General features: G+C 36.2%; 1 protein-coding gene across 1 annotated transcript in view; it reads right to left on the reverse strand.

Annotated features, from left to right (window-relative positions):
• The window catches only part of LOC150107422 (transcription initiation factor TFIID subunit 1-like), a 960,372-nt gene that overhangs the window by 689,265 nt on the left and 245,543 nt on the right, over positions 1-25,564 (reverse strand). Inside the window, exon 11 of the mRNA XM_090391850.1 lies at positions 10,655-10,764. Coding sequence (XP_090247976.1) covers positions 10,655-10,764 — 110 coding nt within the window. The remainder of the gene's footprint in view (positions 1-10,654; positions 10,765-25,564) is intronic.

Below are 25,564 nucleotides of genomic sequence, written 5' to 3' on the forward strand. Positions count from 1 at the left end.
TCTACCATCAAGAACCCTATCTAGGATCTTCATTGTGTGGGACATCAACTTTATTCCTCTGTAATTTTTACAGTCTTGTGCATCCCCTTTACCCTTGTAGATGGGAACAAGAGTACTCTCCCTCCATTCCTCGGGTATATTTTCCTGTTGGCAAACTTTCATGAACAGGTCCCACAGCACATCAATTCCCTCTTCCCCCAGTGCCTTCCATGCTTCCACTGGAATTCTGTCGGGGGCCCACTGCTTTTCCATTCCTTTTCCTCTTCATGGCCTCTGTCACTTCCATTCTACTGATGTTCTGCACCATCCCCTCAGAAGGCTGCCCATCTCCTCTGTGAGTCCTTGCATTTTCCTCATTCAAAAGTCCCTCAAAGTATATTTTCCATCTGTTTCTTATGTCCACATCCCTCCATAATACTCTTCCTTCAGCATCTTTGATCTGCCTCACATGTAAGATGTCCTTAGCTGCTTTATTTCTACATTTCGCTAGTTGGTTAATTTTTCTCTGTCCTTCCTTTGTTTCTAATTGATCATACAGATCTTAATATGCCATGGCCTTCGCCTGTGCCACAACTCTCTTGGCTTCTTGCTTTCTCTCTTTGTACACCTCTCTGTCCTCTTCCACTCTTGACTCATCCCACTTCTGCTTTGCCTTCCTCTTAGCTGTCACTGCCACTTGTACATCATTATTCCACCACCAACCCTCCTTCTGCTCTCTAATCTTTCCAGATGGCTCACCAAGCACTTCGATTGCACAGCTCAGGATTACTTTTGAATTATGTTTCCACCAATCTTGTACACTTTCCAGTCCATCCGAAATCCTCTCTAACACTCTCCTCTTTTAAGCGAAACCACTTAATTGTCTTCATCCCAATGCAACCAGAAGTTCTTATCTTCGATCTTATTTTAAAGTCTGCGCACAGCAGTCGGTGTTGTTGTGCTACTTGATCTGTTGGAATTACTTTACAATTTGTCACAACCTTAAGATGTTTTCTTCTAGTCAAAATGTAGTCAATTTGTGAGCTGTTGTTACCACTTCTAAATGTTATCAAATATTCTTCCCTCTTGAAGAAAAACAAATTCACAATTACCAGATCAAACGCTACTGCAAAGTCCACAACCCTCTCTCCTTCCTGGTTCATCATTCCCACTCCGTGGCCACCATGCACCCTTTCACAGTCTCTATTCTGTCTTCCTATGTGCCCGTTCAACTCTCCTCCAACAATCACCATCTCATTTTCTTCCAATTCCCTCATTTCTTCATCTAACACATTCCAGAACTCATCTTTTTCCTCTGCTGTACAACCAACTTGCGGGGCATATACACATAATACGACCACCCGCTCTTCTCCAAGACCCAATTTCATTCGCATGATCCTGTCGTTCCTTCTACCCACGTCCAGTACTTCACCCTTCATTCTGCCACACACCATAATTCCTACACCATTTCTTCCCTCATTATTCGCTCCAGAGTAGAACAATTTATATCTATCTCCCAGTTCCTTTGCCTTTCCCCCTTTCCACCTTGTCTCCTGCACACATAAAATGTCAAACTTCCTCTTCCTCATCATGTCTGCCACCTCTCTTCCCCTTCCAGTCACTTGCTTCCAACATTCAGTGTTCCCACTCGCAACATCCTCTCCACCTGCTGGGCTCGCCCTTATATCATTTTCTCTTCGATTCATAATCATAGTTTGAGTTGGCACTGAAGTTTTCCGACCAGATGCCCTTCCTGACATCAACCCTCGCATTTATCCGGGATTGCGACCGGCACCTATTGAGGCAAGCTAGCCTCAATAGGTGCCGGTAATACACAAGGTAATAAATATCTGAAATATATATTTATTCCATCACCTCTCCAAAGTAATGCAGTTGATGTTTTCCATGTTCAGTAAGACATCCAAGTTCTCTTTAGATGTTAGAGTTCACAGAGGATATGAAATAAGTAGTGAACACTTCCTCGTTAAAATAAAATTAAGATTACCACCTAAATGGCTACAAATAACAAGAACAGAAAGAAAATTAAAAACATTTGTTTATAAAACTAGATTATTAAATGACACAAATATAGAATGGCTATATGAACAAAGAATTAACCAATATTTAGATAAAATTAAACAAAATGAAGAAATAGAATGTCTTAATATAAAAATGATACTAAATACAGCAGCAAACAAAAGCTTAGGAAAGATCAAAAAATTCAATAAAAAGAAAAACTGAAAATATGGGACAATATAATCAAAGAAATAATCAAAAAAAAAAAGAAGCAAACCATAAATGGTTAAGCAGTAAAAGCTTAGAAGATGAAATAGAATATAAAAGAACAAGAGCCACAGCTAAAAGAGAAGTCAGAAAAAGACAGAGAATCATGGAACAAATTTGTTTCTAATTAAGAACATAATTTATATAAAATAAGACCCAATGTATATAAAATTTTACAATATTTAAGTACAGATACTAAAGAAAGCATAAAATTGAAAAGTTTATATCTTTTTAATTTTCATATGAAAATTAAAAAGATATAAACTTAAAAATTGTGAATTATTTAAAAATAACAGGTGTAATTAATATTATATTTAAACCTAACCTAGTTCAAAAACAAACCTGATTAAAAGTATATAATACATTAGCCCCACCAGTTCTACTGTATATGGAAGTGAAATCTGGATAATAAAACAAAAAGACAAAGATTAATAACAGCTGAAATGAAGTTTATGAGAACAATTGCAAAGTATACTCTATTCGATCACAAAAGAAATGAAGAAATTATGAGAAGAATTAAACCAGGAATCAGGAATAGATAGAAAAAATTAAAAAATATAAACATAAATGGATGGAACACATTGAAAGAATGAACACAGAAAGATTACCAAAACAAGCCTTAAACTACAAACCATTAGGAAAAAGAAAATCAGGACATCTACTAAAGAGATTCAACGATGACTTCTAAGGCCTGAACAGGCTACTGAAGGCTTAAATCCTCGAAAAGCATGATGATGGTAATGTTTAGTAAAAATTACAATATTCAGAAAATAAATAGAAAAAAAAAAAAAGTAAGCAAAACTGGTATTGTGGACAGCCAGTTAAATAAATGTTTATATAATAAGAGAGAAATTAGCCAGAACACTAAAGTAGTGATATACAAGACAGTGTCCAAACGAAAAGATCTGAAGTTAAGTTAGAGGAATTAAGTTAGAGGAATAAAATTATAGGAATTAACAGAAGGCAAAATTAATAGCAGAATGATGCTAAAAACAAATATATTATGAACTTGATATTGTTATCATTCATGAATGTGTGATCAGAGCTAATCTAAGACGGTATGGTAGGTGCTAAAAATGGAATGAGAGAGAGGGTTGAGGTGAACCAATGCTATTAGAAGTACCACAGAAGACTGAAATATATGATCTGATAATACTGGAGTCCTCACAAATAAGACTAATCTGTAAGAGGTTAGTAGTAATGTAAACTTATCATCTAGCATTACCATAGTACATGTACACCCGAGGATATATAAATTTTGATTTATATACGAGAGTATATATATATTTTGAAGACATTATGAGGAATTTTGATGATAATGACATGTTTTGTTTAAACTGTGAATGACATTATTTTTAAATGTTGCTTTACTGAGCTTTTATTTTCTCTCTCTCAGTGGCAAATAAAATATTAGACAATAAATCTTTTATACCCTTGCTGTCATTCACTCTATAAATATGCCTAGCGTGCATCTCCTTAAAAAGACAGAACAGAACAGGATTATGATCTCCGCATCTTGGAAGCAAAAAGGAATGGTCAGTAGATAAACTGGCCTTTGGAAGTAGCCTATAGCCTTCTGCAAATATTTTGAGACTGCTGTTTGGAACTATCTAAAAATTCACACGTATACCACAGTAATTAAATTTTAATAATATGCAGATATTTCGTCTGTATCTTAAGACATCATCAGTACTGAAATTACTGATGATGTCTTAAGATACTTAAGATGAAATATCTACATATTATTAAAATTTAATTACTGTGATATATATGTGAATTTTTAGTTACGAATATTCCACAGATTTCACTATATAATAGAGTGCTGTTTGGAAAAGAACACGGATTCTTTCTGATTAGAACTTTTATTGCTTGCATCAAGGCTATTTCTTGTACTTTCTGAGCCTTTTTTATATTTATGAACAAGGTTCAGCAGCATGAATCATATAACACAAATGAGATTTCAGCTATTGATTAACTAGCATGGCCCTCTAAGAGAAAGCTAAAAACTCAGCAAAGATTAGCCAGGTAAAGCTAAGAGAAAAAAAGGATAAAAATATTTGTTTCAATCTCAATTATATGACTAATTTTAGTTGTATTTCTGATTTAATCTTTAAAACTGAAGATTTAAAACTGAAATATTAAAAACATTCCAACTGTTTTTTGATATTTAATATTTTATTAAAATTTTATTATGGTATTAAAATTATATTAAATATTAGTAACATTTTCTGAAATATGCTGACTTATGTGGTATAAAGGTATGAGCAACCAACTAACATTTTAGAATGATGAATGAAAAATATGATTTTTAGTAATACATCACCACACAAACACTTGAATATTTGATGGGTGTAGCACAACACATCATATCTGAAAACTGTATGATAAATCTTCAAGGAAATATTAATTCTGAATCTTTTTCACCAATTTGATCATGCATCTCTCCTCCATTTTTTATAGCCAAATATAACCTAAGTTCACTGCAAATATGCTACTGTCAAACTTTTCATTCGGCTAGCTTCCTTCATACATTCTCCTGAAGATCAACTACATCCTCTTGAGAATCCTAGAATATATAAAGTTCCTCATGCTTGCACTTTAGCCTACTTTAGACAAACTGGTAGATCTGCCTTGAAGAACACAAAAATTACATCCACAATCAACTGTATGGCAAGTCAGGACTGGCAAACTATGCTCTGGATACTTGTTCACATAGAATCAGAGGGAAGAAAACATCTTTATTACATAGAAGTCGTCCATTATAGGTGTGAGAAACTAATTTTGGAATCAGCATCAGCAATAAAGCACTCTCCCAACATCAACAGGTATAGTTCCATTAATTTACCAAAGATCTGGGAGACTATCATTTTAAGACCTGATAGCCTGACTTTTAAATTAACTTTATGGTTATCTGACCAATAGAGGGCACCATGACCATGTAAGACCATTACTTCTGTTTTCAGTTAAAATTTAAACTCTTTTCAACAATTACTTAATTCAGTGCTGTGTGCCCATCACAGTTATAATTGTGCTCTGATGATGTTGGGAAGAAAACCAGTGAAATATTAGTGAGTCTGATAAATGTGCTTTTTCCTGTCTTGGTGTTGTTGATACTGTGAAGCATTATTATGAATCTAACTGACATTATTTTTTATAAAATAAAAAATAAGAAAGGGTGAAAATTCAGGATCAAATATGACAGAAAAGTAGGTCATCAACAGGAATAAACTGCACATGTTTCACTTCAAGGGGAACTCTAATCTAATTAGTAACCACCAGTATGGAGTTCTATGAACTTGCTACTCTATACGAAGGATTCCAATTTAACACATGCTCTCTACTGTTTCTTTATTCAATTCCTTACTGTTGTTTGCTGTTTGTACTGATGATAACTTATGATACATAAGACGAAATATTTACATAATAAATTTATTTTTACTGGGGTATTACGTGTTATTGTATAGTTAAGTATATTATGCAATGCAGCTGTCACCTTATTCTAATAAGTAAGGAGATTACTAAAGCATAATCTTCCTTTAGCAAATCCATGCTGTCCATCAAAGACAATACCATTGTTGTCAACCTAATTCTGAATCCTGGTTCTCACCACCCTCTCCAATACTTTGATCACAACACCTGACACACAGATTGGCCTAGAATTAAACAGTACCTTATGAAGCAGTACAATCTTGCCTTCCTTCCTTCCTTCTGCTCCTTTGGAACTTAGCCCAATGTAAGACTCATGTTAAACAAATATGTCAACTCTTTGGCACATTCCTTCAAAATTCATGGTAATATATCATCAATTACCACAACCTTATTAACATCAAGTTTGCTCAATTCCCAATATATCTCCTGTTCACTCTCAGTCAGTCTCCCCTCCTCATCATCCACTGCTCTCAAACTCTTCATGATGTCACATTTACAAAGATAAAAGACCTCTACAAACTGCTCATTATATATATATATATATATATATATATATATATATATATATCTCAACTATATTCTCTGCAGCAGTTGTCCTTGTATCATTTTCTCCAATCAATGTCATCCTATCATAATATTTTTTCTGTGTGTGTGTGGCAAGACATTGAAAGAACTCGCTAGGTTTTTTTTTTTTTTGGCTTCATTAGCTATCTACTGCACATATGCAGTTAGCTATTGCTAACTTTACCAAATAAGTTGCTCTCCTTGCCTGTTCTCTGTACTCTGTACTCCTCATGGAATTGATTATTACCACTCATTTTATGTTGCCTCTATAATGCCTTCTTTCTCTGTATTGCATGCTTAATCTCTTCATTCATCCATTTCACATCTACCTTATTTAACCATCTGACACTTGGAATACATTTACACATTACTTGTACTAAATAATTCTTAAATATCACCTAAGCAGCACTGATCTCCTTTCCATCCAACTTTTCATTCGTGCTGCCACTGCAAACCATCTCCTGAGTTTCTCATAATCACCAGCCTTGTAGTTCCACATATATCCTTTCCACATAGAAGTCCTCACATGGCAGGCACCACTCAGGTAATCACTTCATAGTCACTCTAATCAACTGGAGGGAGATTTGACACTTTATTTATAATTACATCCTCTGATGAGATGATCAAATCCAAGACCCTCAAATCCCCATGTTTCCTCTGTTACATACTGCCTGGGGTAAATGTCCCTCAAAAAAATCAAGGAACTCATTTTCATGAGTTTCTTGATTTCCATCGCTATCTCGTCATTCCAATCTACATTGCTGTAATTAAAAGCATTCTTTTCCCATTTATTTGGCTAAGTGGCTTATACATTTCCTAGTCACTATACTCCACATTGCCAGGTCTATAGCAATATCCAACAAAGTATTTTACTCTATTATCTCTATCTCACACCATACTGCCTCAAAACCACTGCCACTATTTCCCTCTCATATGAATGAACAACCTTGAATGAACATAACTTTTACTATCATCAATAACACTCCACTTTCCTTTTTACCCTTTCATTCTATCCTTCATATACTTCCTTCTCTATTCTTGTCAGGATGTCATCCTCATCCAACCATGTCTCACTTATCCCACCAATTTTTGGGTGAATGAACTCAATCAATATAACTGTTTCTGATACCTCATTTCCCTTGTTTCTGATACTTCTAGCATTTGTATACAAACAAAATAGTTCGTTACTGGATCTATAACAAGTTTCAATGTTACCGCTTATTAATTGTGACTTCCCGTCTCTTCCTCAAGCCATTTCTTTTCTCATTACTCACCCCAGAACCTTATTCAAATCCAACTGTTTACCCTACATCCCAGGCCATTCCCTTCTTGTCTACAAATACATTCACATTGTCTTTGGGCATCAACCTTTCTCGAGCAGTCCCCCCCCCCCCCCATCCACCCTGAGTCTTCCCGTTTGTCTTCCACACTTGTTATCTCATTCTCTACACTAATACTATCCACTTCTTCATTCAAAAAATATGCTTCAATCTCTCCTTCCTTATTCTCCAGCTCTTTCACTTTGCTTCTTACTTGTTCAGATTCATTCTTTGTAGTCATTACTCTCCCTTCCAGCAGCTTCCAAAACTATCCAAATAAAGTCCATCACTCATTCCATACATTAACAAATTGCAATCCCTTCTCTTCACACATTTCCGTTAACATATCATTCATAATTGTTGCTCTCTACCTCATCTCATCACTGTCATATAACTAGGCAACATACTGACTATCTTTCCTATCACACTTTATCTCATATCCTTCTCAATAACCTCTGATATCCAATCTTACATTCTACTTGTTCCTATTCATTTTACATAAAGGTTCATTTTCTCATTTACCACACTTCTAATATCTGAATTCCCATACAATGGCATGTAAGTTTTCTGTTACCTCTTTTATGTTGACATCATTCATTTTCGTATTCTTCCATCTTTTATACACAGCTATAATTCTCTTCATTTCACTCCACATCTGCCTCATCTGTTGCCTATTCTTCACCAACTCAACTTTCAAATCTTGAATCACATTTTCACTATCATTCGCTCTCGCTAGTAACACACGCTTATTCATCATCAACCCCACTTGTCACCTTACTCTTGATTTCACTCTATTTTTCAAAGTTATTATTGCCCGCTTTATCATCAATCGAACTGTTTTCCTCACTATCACTTCCACAAACTTTATGAACATTAACATGATCTTCCTCAACTGCCATTTCAGTTATGATGCCATGTTCCCTACTCATACTAGTAAGATACTGTTGCACTACAATAAAATTTTGTTTTGCTTGCCTGTATCGGTACAGAGCCTGTGGAAGGGAAGCTATTTTTCATTATGCATGGTCATTTAAATTCCATATTTCTCTAATTACACTAACTACCACTAAAGATAGCATGTCAACTAAATGTTTATGTACTGCATTTCATGATGCTATAAAACTACTTGTATATGTAGTACAGAATCTGTTGGGGGGAGAGGCTGTTCACTTTACATGTACTCTTTTTTTATTCTAGTCTTCAGGAAGAATAGACATAGTGATTAAAAATCTGTTTATTCTTATGAATTAAAATGAATCCTTCTATGTTTTATAAGGAAAAGACTGCATCTGGTAATCTCTAACAAAATATTAGCATAGACACAACACCAGTTACAACTTGTAAAATAATGTAATAATTGTGAGTTTTTAAAAGAAAATGTCTGCATAAAATAGAAATTATTTACATATGTTACTATGTAAAGAAAAGTGAAAATGATCACAATAACCATTACTGAATAAAAGAAAGTTCTTAGAAAAATAAATCTAAACAGAAATAAAAAATAGAAATAAATACACATAACAAGCATAGTAATTTGTACAAGATGATTTGTTTGCTTAGTGCTCCATTAACATACATGTATTCATGCTATGCCTAGACGAATCATCTGACTGACATTATTAGTTCAGCGGATAAGCTGCTCTTTCTCTCTCTCTCTCTATAGCTATTCACTAAGCTACCAATGTATACAGGTGATGTTTATTATTGATTAATTATTTAAATTTTGCAAACAAATCTCTTTCCCTCCTTCATATACATATTTTTAATTATGCACATCTATGTCTATAGATTAGAGGATGACGTAATTCATCCCCCCCCATTACCAAGGCAGCTTAATGGACAGAGATAATACCACAATTGTAAATTTTTAGTAATTCACAATTAGAGATTACCAGATGCAGTCTTTTCCTTATAAAGCATAGGATTCATTTTAATTCATAAGAATAGACAGATTTTTGATCACTATGTCTAATCTTCCTGAAGACTAGAATGAAAAAAGGTACATGTAAAGTGAACAGCCTCTCCCCAACAGATTCTGTACTACAGATGAAAGAAAAACAAGTAGTTTTACAGTATCATAAAATGACACAGACAATTAGTTGGCATGCTATATTTAGTGGCAGTTAGTGTAATTAGAGACATATGGAATGAAAATGACCATGCATAATGAAAAATAGCTTCCCTTCACAGATACTGTACTGATACAGGCAAGCAAAACAAAATTTTATTGTAGTGAAACGGTATCTTACAAGTATGAATAGGGAACATGGCATCATAACTTGGAAGTTGAGGAAGATCATGTTAATGTTCAGAAAGTGTGTGGAAGTGATAGTAAGTAAATAATTCATTCAACAATAAAGTAGGCAATAATGACATTGAAAAATAATTTTACAATGAAAATATTTCCATTTTATACCTATTCTTTTATTGCCAATATATGTGCTAATAATCTTATATGGCTCAAGTCTGATTATTGTCAGTTCATTAATACACCATTTAGTAATTTAAATATCCTAATTATATATAGGATTCTCCTCGATTATTTGTTTCTAACATATCCTGAAATAAACAGGATTCTTTTTACAACCTCTACACAGTTTTGGTTTCAATTTCAGAAATCATCATGATTTGTGTCATGTCCACCAATGCATAAACAGGAAGAATGAGAAGCATCTCATGTATCACTGTAACAACAAAAAAAGTTTGTCACAATTTAGCATGAACATGTTACCAGAGCAAGAAATTCATTAATCATACTATAACTGTTATTTCCAGTATACTAGTACAAGTACACTTATAGTTCTTATCTTGAAATTTTTCTTTTTATTCCATCTTGAAATCCAATTATTCTCACATGCTGATTCCCCCCGTCTAGGGATAAATTACTATAAAACTATCCCATGTTAATTTAATGCAAACAAATTGGAATATGGTATACCAAATATCATTAGCTGTTGTGTAAAAATAAAATTTTTCAAAAGGAATATCAAACAAACAGACAACAACAACAACAAAAATGTTAATATTCCTCTTTCATTTCAGTGCTTTTAGGAAAAGAGAATACAGAAAATGTATCTTACTTGTGCATCCCAAATCACATCATCTTCCCAACAACCATATACCAATTCTTCATTTTCAACGGGAAAAATAGAATACCATGTATCATCTTTCTCTTCTAGAATTTCTGATTCTAAAAAATAAATTTCACATAATAAATTAAATTTAATAATAAATCTAATTTCTATTAATGCTGGGAAAATTTCTAAAAATGTTAACCCAGTTGGCTGCACATATATATATATACAATTAAAACCTGAGAATAAAGGTATTTTATTAAATATGTGGTACTCAAAGTATAGTACTGCACAAAGAATTTGAGTAGTTCTTATGTAATATCCATTCTCCTATTTTCAAATGAACTGTCGACTGATCCCTCTATAGCCATTTTCTGGATTATGTTATAAGTAGCACTGATATTATGTTTGTGAATTGTGTACATCAAGCCAGTTCACTTATTTTCTGCAGGAAGAAAATTATCATTACTGCTATTTATTCCATCTTCATATTATGTTAGGCTCCATACTCTATTATGGTCAAGTAATTCGACTTCTTAGGAACTTGCTTATAATAGGATAATTAATCACATCTGTCTTGTCATCTATACCTATAACTTTCATACATTCATGCATTATTCTGGACAGTCTGTTGGATGAAAAATTTGATTTCCAGAAGAAAAACCACACCACCTTCATATGAGACCAACTAACCCACCTTTAGCTGAAAATCCCTGATAAAAGTTCTTCACATTATATATGACATTCAAACCCAAGTTTTTCCAACCAAAGAAGACATCATCTATACCAACTGAGAAATGGAATCAGTCTCTTACAATTATTATTATTTGGATACTCCCCAGAGTTCCAGTGTCTCAGGGTATTATTACTACTTCATACAGTATCTATAATATTTAAAATTAATTATATTCAACATCAATGCATGAATTCCCTTGTGCAATATAGTAACTGGTCAATGCATCAAAAACCTATTCTCACTCACATATTAATCATCCTCTGACTAAAGGATAGCAACATTATCCTTTCTCTTTACTGTATATACCGAACTTTTTTTTTAAATTAAACATAAGCCGATAGTGATAAAAATTAATTTAATAATTAAAGAGCATCAACAAAAATAATTTTAAAAAATCATCATTATATTTCTGGTATGTACCTTAAGAGGAAGGGAAGGTACAGTTTATTAGAAAAGTACTACATAACAACTTTACATCATTACTAATTCCCTACTGACAATTTTTCTCCAAATCAATCTGATCACATCAAAATGTTCAGAACTCAAATACTATCAGATCTTATATTGGTTTTCTGAGACACCACTTACTATAATCCACTTAGATCATGATCTTCATCTGGATCTTTTTCCTGCAATCCTGGCAAAAAAGATTTTTAATAAGAGTATTAGGACAATATGACATCTGTTCACTCTACTAATTATATATTTGGTTTAATCCTTTATCCAAGTGTAAGCAAACAAAGTTAGCGCCTGAAATATTTTCAGGACTAGGGCAACTCATGGTAAAGGTGGTATAAGTTCTGATTACTTGCCTTAGTATCCCATAATGCAAAGCACATATCCTTATGGGTGTGTATAATACTAATCATTATGGAAAGGATCACTACCCAGACTGGTTTCGACCTCTATTGAGGTCTCGTCAGTGGAAGCCAGACCCAGAGGTGGTGATACTAAGGTGGAAGTAATGCATAAGTCATATCACCATATATCAGTTGCCAAAAGATGTGAACACCTTATTATTAAAATTGTCTGGATTAGAGCTTCTGGCTCCCATTGACGAGACTTCAATAACGGTAAAAGCCAGTCTGGGTAGTGACCCTTTTCGTAATGCATAGCATTATACATACCCATGAGGATATGTGCTTTGCATTATGGGATACTAAGGCAAGTGATCAGATCTTATACCACCTTTACCACGAGTTGCCCCAGTCCTTAAAATACTTCAGGTGCAAACTTTGTTCACTTACACTTGGATAAAGGATTAACCCAATTATATAATTGGCAGCATAGCCAAGTGAAAAAACTTCCATCAACATTTACTATTTACTCTACTAATCTTTCTAAGAACACCCATATCTATGGTATCCAACTATAATCAAGTGTTTTATTTCTAATACAGCTCTCAGATCCATAAGTTAAAACTGGTTTAAACACAGTCTTGTACACTGCATTAGTTTATTGCTTTTGCTAATTTCTGTTTTATTACATAAAAATGTATTAAGTTCATTTCCTAAAATACTAGCTCTGCCAATTCTGTTGCTATTCCATATTTAATTTCCCATCTTCACTAAAGTGCTCAAGCAGCTGATATTTTTACACGTTCTACTGGTTCTTCATTCAAGATGTAGTTTATTTTTTCAATGATTCAGCCTATTTTCATAGTCTTTTTATTGCTGATTTATTATTTATCTGAGAACCCATTGAGGGATGGAATACATACATCCTTATACAGCTGTCAAATCTTCAAAGTAATTACTCTAGATATCTTGAGTCCTGATGACGCTTCTCTTCAGGTTTAAGGTACTCAATTTAGTACTGATGTTCACTAATCCTCTTGTCCACAGTGGCCCGTCATGCTTACAAAGAATCCTGTAAACAATGGCTAGAAACAGAGGCAATAGTTTTGTCTTTTGTGCGTTCTACTGCAGTATCCTAGCACAGAAATGTAATGGTCTATTATTCTTTGAATATGATGAGATGCAGATATTCAATTCCATTAACACTCTAAATGTAAGAAGCTCTTGCTATAAAAATGAAGTGGAAGAATAAATCTGATAATGATGAGAGCAATGTAACAGTGTCGAAATATAGGAAGGCATTAATTAAAGTTTTTTATAATTAATATTCTAGTAAACACTGTCATTTCCTGAAAAATTAAAAGCTATGTGTAACCAATGTATAGGCTTATCTACAAGAATTACAATCACCCACAGAGATTGCATTGCATGCAAGGCCCATCAATACAGCAAGTCGAAGCTGAAGATTTCCAGATAACTGAACCGATTAGCCTTTTTGAAAAGCTGCCGAGATAACGTGATCCCGAATTGTGTTAAATTAAAACACTGATTTACATCACCGAAAGCTCTGCACATTAACAGATGCACTAGTTTTGCTCTTCTACAGGAGCAGATTTCTGCCACCCACATTCCTTCTGGCAGACACCAACAAAGCTAACTGTGTGCTAGAAGAAGAGCTTGTTGCAATGCTGAACATCGACCTTTGGACAATCCTTTCCAACATCTTAAATGTTTCAGCAGACAGAAAATTCAAAGAATGCGATGTCAATAAATTTAGAAATTTGAAAGTCTACAAAAAGAACTCAGTTCCAAACCTCAACTACCTCCTAAACACAGCAAAAAATCTATCTTCCCTTACTCTGAAGCAATTAGCGCACTCACATGTGGCCATAACTTTGCAATAGCACCTAAGAAAATTCCTGCAGAGGAAATAATGACACAGTAGAATGAAGTAACTGCAGCCTTCCCGACCATATTGCCAACATCAGACAGGATGTAGTCAGTATTTCAAGAGAATGATAATTACCAAAGTGGATAAGGGAAATGCCACTGTGGTTTTAAAGCAATCAGATTACTCAGATAAGCTTACCTCTTTACTACTAGATCTTTCTACCAACCTCCCTATAGACTATGATCCCACCAGCACACAAATCAGAACACCCGATAGGCTCCTTAAAAAGTTACCTCTTAGCCTGTGGGAGCTTAGACTAAAACCTTATAAATCTAGACATCTCCCCCCCACCCCACCCCAGATATATGGACTACCAAAAACCCATAAACAAATTTGCCATTATGTCCCATTGTGGATGGCACTGATTCACCCAAATACAAATTAGCCAAAGTACTCACACAATATAATGGCAACACACCTTCCAACATAAAAAACTCAGCCCACTTTAAAGCGAGTACAGAAAACCTCATATTCCAATACAATGACATAATGGTCAGCTTGGATGTTTCCTCCTCTTTCACTACTGCCCACTCAAAGGTTTATAACAGACCTCATCCAAGCCATATTTCCTGTCGATATCTCAGCTCTATTTCAGTTCGGCAAGGAAAATTCTACAAACAGATAGAGCGAATTGCCATGGGTTTTCCACTCTCTCCACCCTCCTGGCCAACTTCTTTATGGAGACCTTTGAAGAAAAAGCCTTAAAACTCTGCCCCATATAAATCCACTGTATGGCTACGCTATGTGGATGATGTGCTGACCATTTGGCTTCAGGGCCAGGATACACTTCGCAATTTCTTAACACACCTAAACAATCAACACCCCAGGATCCAATTTACTTTGGAGAAGGAAAACAACAACAGTTTCCCATTCCTAGATACTCTGATTACATGCTGGCCAGATGGATCCCTGGCCTTCTCTGTTTAAACAAAACACTTCCTTAGCCAATAGCTACAACATGCAAAATATCCAAAAAATAACAAAACCATGTAACAGCAACTTCCCCACCCTCCCTTCCCTCTTCAAAGCAGAGATTACTCTAAATTTATCACCATTCCATATATCTGGGACACATCCAAAAATTTAACAAAAATCCTAATGAAACCTTACAACCATTTTCAGACCACATAAAAAATTGGCATCTCTTATCTGCTCCATCAAAGACCAGCCACATTCCCTAGACCTATCAAGAGTATACCAGGTCCCTTGCAGTTGTAAACTGTCCTACTGCAGCCAAACAGGCAGGACAGCCAATATCAGAATATCCAAACACAAGGACTACATCCGGTTCCACCAACACAGTCATTCAAGACTTACTGTCCATGCTTTGGACACCAGCCACAAGATATGATGGAAAAAGGCCACTCTCTTATGCTGCAGCAAATACATGTATGAGAGACTATTAATTGAATCTGCCAGAGCTTTGTAAAACTTTCCAAACCTCAACAAATTTGGGTACATGAGACTGCCCCAAATTTGGGAAGCATACATTTTAAGATTGTCAGCCCAAGACAAGACAATCCAATCCAGTTTAGCCCACTAGGGGACACCGTTTTTAGGACTCAAGGCCCGGCTTCTGTTGCCTTTATTCAGCCTCATTTGCTTAATGTTGGTACCTGTGTGTGCATATCATGCTTTTTGTGATCCCTGATAAAGGCAATGTAACATTGCCAAAATATTGGACGGTATTAATTAAAGTTTTTTATAATTAATATTTTAGTTTACATTGTCATTTTCCTAAAAAATTAAAAGATAAGCAAAGGAGAAAAGGGTCAAAGCAGTATAACTGAGAGGAGACTTCCACATAGTCTTTAAAGGAATGTGGAGAACCGACAAGGGCTTCTGACCTAATGTCCAATCCTCACCTTCTCGTGGTGAACCCTGTTGGGTATCTACCTGGATAGTGAACGAACGAGGATGGCCTGGCAATTTGGAATTTAGCCGACGAAATTGTATTCTTATTGGTTAAAACAAAATAAAAAATGATGGTACAACATGACAAAATTTCATACCAGCTGGGGCGCTGCCCGGTTAAACAAGGCCCCGTTGTTTTCGCCAGGGAACCAGGGCGAACAGCAAAAAGTCAGCTATTGGAACAAATCTGAAAACACACTCCAACTCAACATCACCAGAGTTAAAGATCGGTACTATCAACATAAGAAGCCTGAATGGCAAAGAAATGGAGCTAGCTGAGGAATTAGATAAGTACCAGATCAACAAAATAGGGGTGACTAAAACAAAAAAGACAAAAACTGGTGAGATCTTTCTGAGCAATAAATACAAAATGATATATTCAGGCAATGACAATCAAGGAAAAGAAGGAGTAGTCATAGAATTCAACACAAAATACAGGCTAATCTTCTTGAATGGCAGGCTGTCTCAAGTAGAATGATGTGGGCAAATATCAGAATGGGAAACTGAACAATGAGACTTATTTGTGCCTATGGTCCCACAGAAGGTTCTACTAAGGTAGAAGTGGAGGAATTTTTTTGATGCTTTAGAAAAAGCAACTGACACAATGAAAAATGAAAACTTGGTACTTGTTGGGGATCTGAATAGCAGAGTAGGAAATGATTGTGAGATATACAAAAATATTTTGGGAAAATTTGGAGAAAAGAGCAAAGCTAATAATAATGGCAAATACCTGTTGGATTTCTGCTCAGGACATGGACTGGTTATTACTAACACCATATTCCAACATAAAAATGTGCACAAATTCACATGGAGAGAAGAGGCAAGGAATAAGAAAAGTCTCATTGACTATGTTATTGTTGATAGTGATGTTTTCTCCCCATTACAGAACACCAGAGCGTACAGAGCATTTGAAATTGGAAGCGATCACTATTTAGTCTTGAGCAGGATAAAATTGAATTTCATATTGAAATGAAAAACATGTAAGAAAGTTTTAAAGCGAATAAAAGTTAATCAGCTCTCAGATGTGAACTGTAGACTAAAATATACAAAGATTATTGAAGAAAAAATGAAAGAGTTAGAGAACAGGAACCAAACCTTGGAGATTCAGTGGCAAGTCTTGAAGAAAAACCAGATTGATTCAGCTAGAGAGGCATGTGGTGAGGTTGTCTGCAAGGATATAAAAATCAACACTCCATGGTGGACACAGGAAGTTAAAGAGACAGTGAAGGAAAAGAAGAAGTCATATCAAAAGTTCGTGGCAAATAAGTCAGCTTTTACTCTTAGAGAATACAGAGACAAATGGAAAAAAGCAAAACTCTGTGTAAAACTAACTAAACAAAAGTCATGGGAGAACTTTGGCAAGAACATAGAAAATAAATATCAAGAAGGTGGTAAGATATTCTGGAGGTTGTTGAAGAAGTTTAGAAATGAGGAAAGAGTGCTGTAAAAGGAGTTAAAGATGATAGAGGTGACATGAAAACAGGAGAAAAAGATATCCTTGAAGTATGGAGTAATTACTTTGAAAATTTGCTAAATGAAACAAGCAGTGATGACAGCACAGTGATAAAAAAACACTGACCAGGCATGCAGTCAGGAATACATATCCATACTTGAAGTAGAAAAGTCATCAAAGGCTTGAAATGTGGAAAGGCAGCAGGAGTAGATGATATTTGACCAGAAATACTGAAGTATGGTGGTTTAAAAGTCTTACAGTGGCTGCACTGCATAGTTCAGCAGGCCTGGAAAGAGGGAAGAATTGCTGATGATTAGAGTAGAGCTCTAATAGTACTCATATATAAAAAGGGAAATAAAACTGAATGTGAGAATTATAGAGGTATTTCTCTACTGAGTGTTCCTGGTAAAATTTATGCAAGTATACTTGAGAAATGGTTGAGAAGGACTGTGGAAGGGAAGCTTGGTGAAAAACATTCTGGATTCAGGCCAAATAGAATCTGTCAGGATCAGATATTCACTTTACGACAAACAGTCGAGAAAGCATAGGAATATAACAAAGATCTGTATTTAAGTTTTGTCGATCTGGAAAATGCATATGACAAGGTGCCAAGTGTAAGGTGCAGAGAAGCTATTCAATACGCTACAGTTATATGGTGTCAATGGGGCATTATATCAAGCAATACTTAGTCTTGAATTGAGTTGTAAGTCAGCAGTTCAAATTGAATGAAGTATAGGAAGATGGTTTAATGTTAAATCTGGTGCAAGACAAGGATGTACACTATCCCTCTGTTATTCATTATTTATATGGATCACATTATGAAGGAAAGTGGTATTAAACATGATATCAGAATTGGAGATGTTAATGTCAGCTCTTTGTTTTATGCAAACGATGTTATACTTCTAAATAAATCCACTACAAGTTTGCAAGATTCCCTGACTAAATTGAATAACTGTTGTAATAGATATGGTATGAAGGTCAGCAATAAGAAGACAAAGACAATGAAAATAGGTAAATTGTTGAAAATGTCAACTGTGTTGTGAACGGGGGAACCTGTGGAACAAGTAAAACATTTCAGCTATTTAGGCACGATTTTTACTGAAGATGGTAAATTAAATATGGAAATAGACAACAGAATCAACAAAGCTGGTAAGGTAGGAAGTCAATTGAATAAATTCATATGGAATAAGAGAGAAATTAGTTGGAACACTAAATTAGCTGTATACAAGACAGTGTTCAAACCAGTTTTAACTTATGGATCTGAGAGCTGAGTCAGAAGTAAAACTTGACCAAAGACTAGAGACCGCAGATATGAGAGTCCTGAGAAAGATTAGAGGCGTGAACAGATGGCATCAATGGCAATATCATATTAAAAACAAGAATATTAGGAAAGAACTTGACATTGTCGGCTTCCAGGAATGCGTTAGCAGAGCTAATCTCAGGTGGTATGGTCACTTAAACAGAATGGGCGAGGAAAGAGTAGCAAAAAAGTGTTCTCTGCCAAGCTGGCAGGAAAACGACCCAGAAGAAGACCAAGATATAGGTGGATTGATACAGTACAATGTGCCTTAGACGAGAGAAATATAAGATCTGATAATGTTGGAGTCTTCACAAGTAACAGACTGATTTGGAGGAAAATTGTAGATAGGAAGTTAGTAATGGTGTAAATTTTTCAGGTAGTACTATCATATCCTATAGAACCCTTAAGGATACATGTCAGGATTTTGATGATGATGCAAAGGAGAAGAATAAATGTTATGTGCTCTGTTAATCAGAAATTTGTAAACTTCAATTTTCTGCATACTATGATGTGCAGAACTTTGTTGCATACATGAAATTTCTGTGCATTAAAGTTTTATGCACATTTTTTTTTCTCTTATTTTAAAATGTTCGGCCAAACACTGAGTGCTCTACTGCTGGCCCCGATGACAAAAAGTGTATAAACATAGGAATGGAAATGATTCCAACAGAGACTACCAACTGATGATTTGGTAGCCTTGACAAACACCTGGTTTGTCAAGGCTACCAAAGGTGAACTGATAGCTGTATGGCTAAAAAGCTATTAGATGACACTACATGCAAATAAGAATAGCATGGTTGCTATTAATGGGGTGCTTAAGGGTCAAAGCTGTAAAACTGAGACGAGACCTCCACATAACCTTTAAAGGAATGTGGAGAACCGACCAGGGCTTCTGACCTAATGTCCAATCTTCACCTTCTCGTGGTGCATCCTGTTGGGTATTGTTATATCGTGTTTTCGTTATATCTATTTATATAAATCCTATCAACTGTGCCATTTGTTATAACTTCTTCGTCTTATTTATTTTATCTTTAATTCTTATTTAATTTAATATTTTATTCTCGTATATCTTTCCCTTTTAAAATTTATTCTATCCTTATTTCATTTCTCTTACTTAAATCTCTCCCCTTTTTAAACAAGCAGTTCTTTGGCCTCTCTATAGTTTAACCACGTGTAGGTTACTTAATCTTTAGGGCTTTGTCCTTGTATGGGACGTGACCATTAACATATCTTCTGAGACTGTCCACCCGATAAGCATTGACAAATTTATATTTTTACTGCGCCAGCCAATACCGAGGATAGATGAGACTCTTATCCAGGATGGCTCTCTCAGAATAATACACAATAATTAAACTATAATAAAATCTAATCTCTGTTCACTAAATTCTTACATGCAGTCATGGTCTGCTTTGTTTATTCATACACGTGGGTTCTTCCCGCTAAGTTCAATAGTAATTTTATGAGTAGCTGTTTGATTTCATATACTAAATCAGATCAGGCAGGTATTAAGAAACATATTTATTAATAAAAGAAATTATACAAGTAAGCATTATTACTACTAAGTAATATGAATCATTCTCAAGTAATATCTTTGGTTTAATACTACTAAACAAAATACATGAACAAGCTTGCTTGGACCACCTCTATATGCAATGTAAAATTATCTCATTAACACTTATCACACTTTCTACACTCACGTGGTCACTAGTTATATTATCTAACACATTACTACTAATTCATACAGAATAAACATGGCCTTTCTAGGCAGACAGTTCTCAAACAAAATGGGCCTATGCCAAGTTGTAGACAGTATCTTAAAGTTCCATGAAATAAGTCCACTACACAAAATTGTTCCTTAGAAAGCACACAATTCCTCAACTGAAAAATATATCACAAGAGTGTACGTTACTGTCACTGGAAAGATACTCGATGTTTCTTCTGCCTTATCTAGAACATCAAGGCTTCTTCTCAGTCTGCTATCTGTCTTGGTTCCCTACTACAAACAGTACAGCCGGATTCTCCGTGGGAAGGACGATATGGCTCAGGAGCTTAGCCAGAACGGATGGCATCTACTTGGATCTTCCGTCGCATGACATAACACAACTATCCTAGTCCAAGGAAATAGCTAGCCCTACTTGGCCAGCTGGAACTTCTCCGTAGGTGCAGACTGGACCAACGTCCGAGCAATCAGGAAACTGGAACAAAAAAAAGTCTCAAGTGGGGATTGCTTGACCCTTTTGTTTTCTTTCTCTTCTTGGCGTTTCTCGGCTATAGCGATGCACACCAACGTGGTCACGTGGGTTTACGTCACAGCGTCCAGCTCCCTCTATTACATCGCACGTGCGCTTGTTGTGTTTTTCTTGGAAAGCGCTCTGGTTTCTCTTTCTCAAAACTTCTTTCCCCCCTGGTATACATAACACTGGACGGTTAAAAGGTGACCCTTGGACTCTGGCTTACAGGTTTTGCTACCTTATAACACATGCAATGGGGTTCTTAAATAAATTTAACACTTTAATTGATTTCTTTATCTGAACCTTATGCATAACAGGTTAGGTCTTACAATTTTCTTTCATTTGTTATACAATTTCTTGCTCCTAATTTAGTGTTATATACATAAAATTACCTTTCCAGTATATAGCCAACACACCACATTCTCTGCCTATATTTAAATAAAGTTGTTCCTGAATAATTCATGTTAAATCTTCTTTCTTAGTTTATTCAGGATACAACATAGGTCCCTCCCATCTGAGAAAAAATTTTACTTCTGTAAAATTCTTTTACAGCTTACTTCTTCCTCTCATATACGGTGTCCCCCTCCCTTTTTTTCTGATAATCTGATAAACCTTCCACTCCTTCTCCTCTCATCCCCACAGGAACTTACTGCTTGTTAAAAAAATACCTTGTAAATTGTGTGCACCGAGCTCTGTTACGTGCTTTATCCTGACTGTATCCCCCTCCTTTTGATCTCCTTCTCATACTTACCCCCTTTGTTGGGATCTTTTCATCAGACGTCCATTTATCAGAGGCATGCATCTTTAAAGGATAAACTCCTTTCCTGTGGTCTACCTTACCATTTTGTCGGGGCCTAAGGTTATATCGGATTTGTTCCAGTATTCTGTCTTCACTCTGATCCCTATAGCTCCCATTTTCCGTTTTTGTCAGCATTTGCTTGTTTGCTATGCCTTCCCCCCCTGCATTGCTTAAACTGATTGAACCTGGAGAACTGCCGATCTGAGTCTAGAAATTTGCTCTCTCCTTGACAATAAGTACCCTTTTCTTTTCTTGAGGGGGCATTTACATCGTGGCTTCCTCCTTGACGAGGACTGTTATCCCCTCTTGTAGACCCTCTCTTTCTACATACACTCTCCATAGAATCTCCTAGGCATACCAACCTTTCTGACCTCGTCAAAAAGGTTGGTATGCCCAGGAGATTCTATGGAGAATGGTATACCCAAGATTTCACTTGTTCTTTTTCTTTCTTATTTTAAATGTCACTGGGGACAATTTTTCTTGAATTTCATATGGTCCAGTTGCGCTCCTTCCAAACTCCCCCCCTTTTTTATTAACGGAATTCTGTTCTAACCAGACCAGATCGCTGGGATTCAGATCCTTGTATCTCCTCAATTTGTTGGCATAATTTCTTGCCCTTTGTGAGCAAGCTTCGCTGGATTTGTACACCATCTCATACGCAATTCTATTATCAGTGATAAGGCTATTGAGATAATCATCAATGTCTGGAAATCCCGAATTCACATGGGAATTCCTGAAATCAGCTGGGAATGTCGGCTCAAAACCATAGAGGATAACTGCGGGGGCTTCTCTGATGGCGGTATGTAGGGCTGTTCTGCACGCGAATAACGTGTGAGGCAGAAAGGTATCCCAATTCGAGATTTGGAGATCGGATATCTTTGACAAGGTAAGCTTTAAAGTCCTGTTCAATCTTTCCACCATTCCATTGCCTTGAGGATGATACGGAGTGGTGAATAATTTCTTTACTCTTAACAACTTACACAACTGTAACATAACTTCAGCTGTGAAGTTGGCGCCTTTGTCAGAGAGAAGTGTCTGGGAAGTCCCATATCTTGAAATAATCAGCTTGAAAAATTTATAAGCTACTGTTTGGGCAGATTGATTCTTAATTGCTACAGCCTCTGGATATCGTGAGAACATATCTATGACCACTAAAATGTACCTATTTCCTTTCTTGGTGATAGGTAGGGGACCCACGATATCAATGGCTACAGCCTGAAAGGGACACATGGAGTTAGGAAAGACTGGAGAGGAGCCTTACCTATAATGCTGGACTTCTGTTGACACAAATGACAAGAAGTCACATACGATTCTACATCTCCCCTCATACCCTTCCATATGTAACGATCACGAACTCTGTTCCACGTTCTATGTATTCCTTGGTGGCCTGCCAGATCAGAGTCATGAAAGGTGAATAGTACCCATGGGATCATTTTCTCTGGAACTACAATTTTGTCCTTCCATCTCCCTGTGATGCTCTATCTGGACAATGAGACCATTCGGATCAATGTATAGTGTGTGATTGAAGGATTCTTTAATATGGGACTTCTCTCCTCTCAAAATTTTCTCATAAATCTCCCCCCATACTGGATCCCTCCTTTGCTCTTCGATTATGCGAGACTTATCCCATACTTGTTGTTCCAAAGAACTGATTCCCCTTTTTCCTCCCCACTTTTCTTTGTATATAGGGAAAACCACCTCTTCCTTAGCACTGACATCACTATCAAGTACGATATCCAGAGATCTGGATAGATAGTCAGCGACCATGTTCACTGAGCCAGGGATGTATTTTATTTCCAAGTCAAATTCTTGCAACTCCAGAGCCCACCTAATGATTCTCTGATTTTTGTCCTTCATTGAGGATATAAACAACAAAGGTTTGTGATCAGAGCGCAAGATGAGATGTTGTCCTAATAACATATACCTGAACTTTCTTAATGCATAAACAATAGCAAGGGCTTCCTTTTCTATTACCGAGTAATTTATCTCGGAAGATGAAAGTTTCCTACTGATAAAGGTGATCGGTCTAAACCCCTCTTCCTCTTTCTGCTCTACAACGGAGGCGATTGTATCTTTGGAAACATCAGCGGAGATATAAAAATCTTTATCCAATTTGGGATAGGTCAGGACAGGCAACTTAGTTAGAGCCAGATTTAAGCGTTGATGTGCAATCTGCTGTTCATTTCCCCACTCAAATCTTCTCCCCTTCTTTGTAAGTTTAACTATAGGTTCCATTAGTTTGGAACATTAGGGAATGAACTTCCTGTAGAAGTTGATCATTCCCAAATACCTCCTAACCTGCCTTACAGTTGAGGGAGTTCTTGCCTTTAATATGGCAGTCACATTTTCCTCTCTGGGTGTTATACCATGTTCATTTACCACATGGCCTAAATATGCTACCTCAGAAAAAATTGGCATTTAGAACACTTCAGGGATAACTGAGCTCTGTTAAGTCTTTCCATGACCTCTATTAATAGTCTCTTATGCTCCTCGACACAAGATGAGTAAACCAGAAGATCATCCTGGAAACAGATAACCCCTTCTCCCAACATATCAGATAGCACAGAATTCATCAGGCTCTGAAAACTCATGGCTGAGTTCCTGGCTCCCTGAAGCAGTCGACACAGCTGATACTTCTGCCATCTTGTGGTGAAGGCAAAGTATTTTTTGTCCTCCTCCCTCAAAGGAATCTGGAAATAGCCAGAGTTCAGATCTAGTTTGGAGAAATACTTAGCTCCCTCCAGGCCAATCAACAAGTCCTGAATCTTGCACACGGGAAAATCTATGGGTTGAGTGACCTTATTGATTTCTCTCAGGTCCAGTACAAACCTTAACCCACCATTAGGCTTCTCTACTAAAATAAATGGGCTATTCCATCTAGAATTTGACTTTTCAATAATACCAGCTTTCTCGTATTCTAAGAGTAATTTCTTGAGTGTGTCCATATGCTTTAGTGTGTGTGTGGGGGGGGGGGGGGTCTGATATTGTCTCACATAGACGGGCACATCAGAATTGATTTTAACAGCATGTTGAACCAGGTTGGTACAAGAAAGCGAGCTGATCTCCTCTGTGAACACTTTCAAATACTTGTGGAATACAGACTTAAAGAACTCCATCGTGTGTATCCTTTCCTGCTCAGAACTTAAATTCTTAATGCTATCTTGGATCAGTTTATTCCTCCACATGCTAGACTCCTTTTCCCAATCCTTCAATTCGACCTTCAAGGCTTTGCTCTTCCATTCACGATCTTGCATTCTGCACTTTGGCATGCACTCTTTTCCACACAGGGACAGTGTTCCATTTGCAAAATCACACACAAAGTTATAATTTTCTAAAAAATCAATACCCAGTATGACATGGTTGCTAGTGTCAGCAACCTCGGGTAAGACTAGCATCTCAAGCGTGACAGTGATAGGGAAGCAAGATATGGAAATCCTGGCCTTCACTTTCAAGACTGAGGAAAGCTCAACTTTCGCAATTCCCATGATCTTAATGGGTTGACTTAGTTTAGTAAAACTATTAGAGGCTACATCCTGAAATGCCTCAACCAAATTTTCTGGGATTACTGATATGTGACCCCCAGTATCAAACAAGAGTTTCCAGGGTATACCCTCAATCAAACCTTCTACCAAAGGCAGGGGCAATTTCCCTTTCACCTCTGCTAAAGACACAGTTTGCATTCTTATTTCTTCTCCCTTCACTGAATCATCTCTCTCAGTTGAACCACCAACAATT

Source organism: Typopeltis vanoorti, chromosome 4, assembly GCF_054136105.1.
Source record: "Typopeltis vanoorti isolate ZY-2024b chromosome 4, IOZ_Tvanoo_1.0, whole genome shotgun sequence".
Classification (NCBI taxonomy): Eukaryota; Metazoa; Arthropoda; class Arachnida; order Uropygi; family Thelyphonidae; genus Typopeltis; species Typopeltis vanoorti.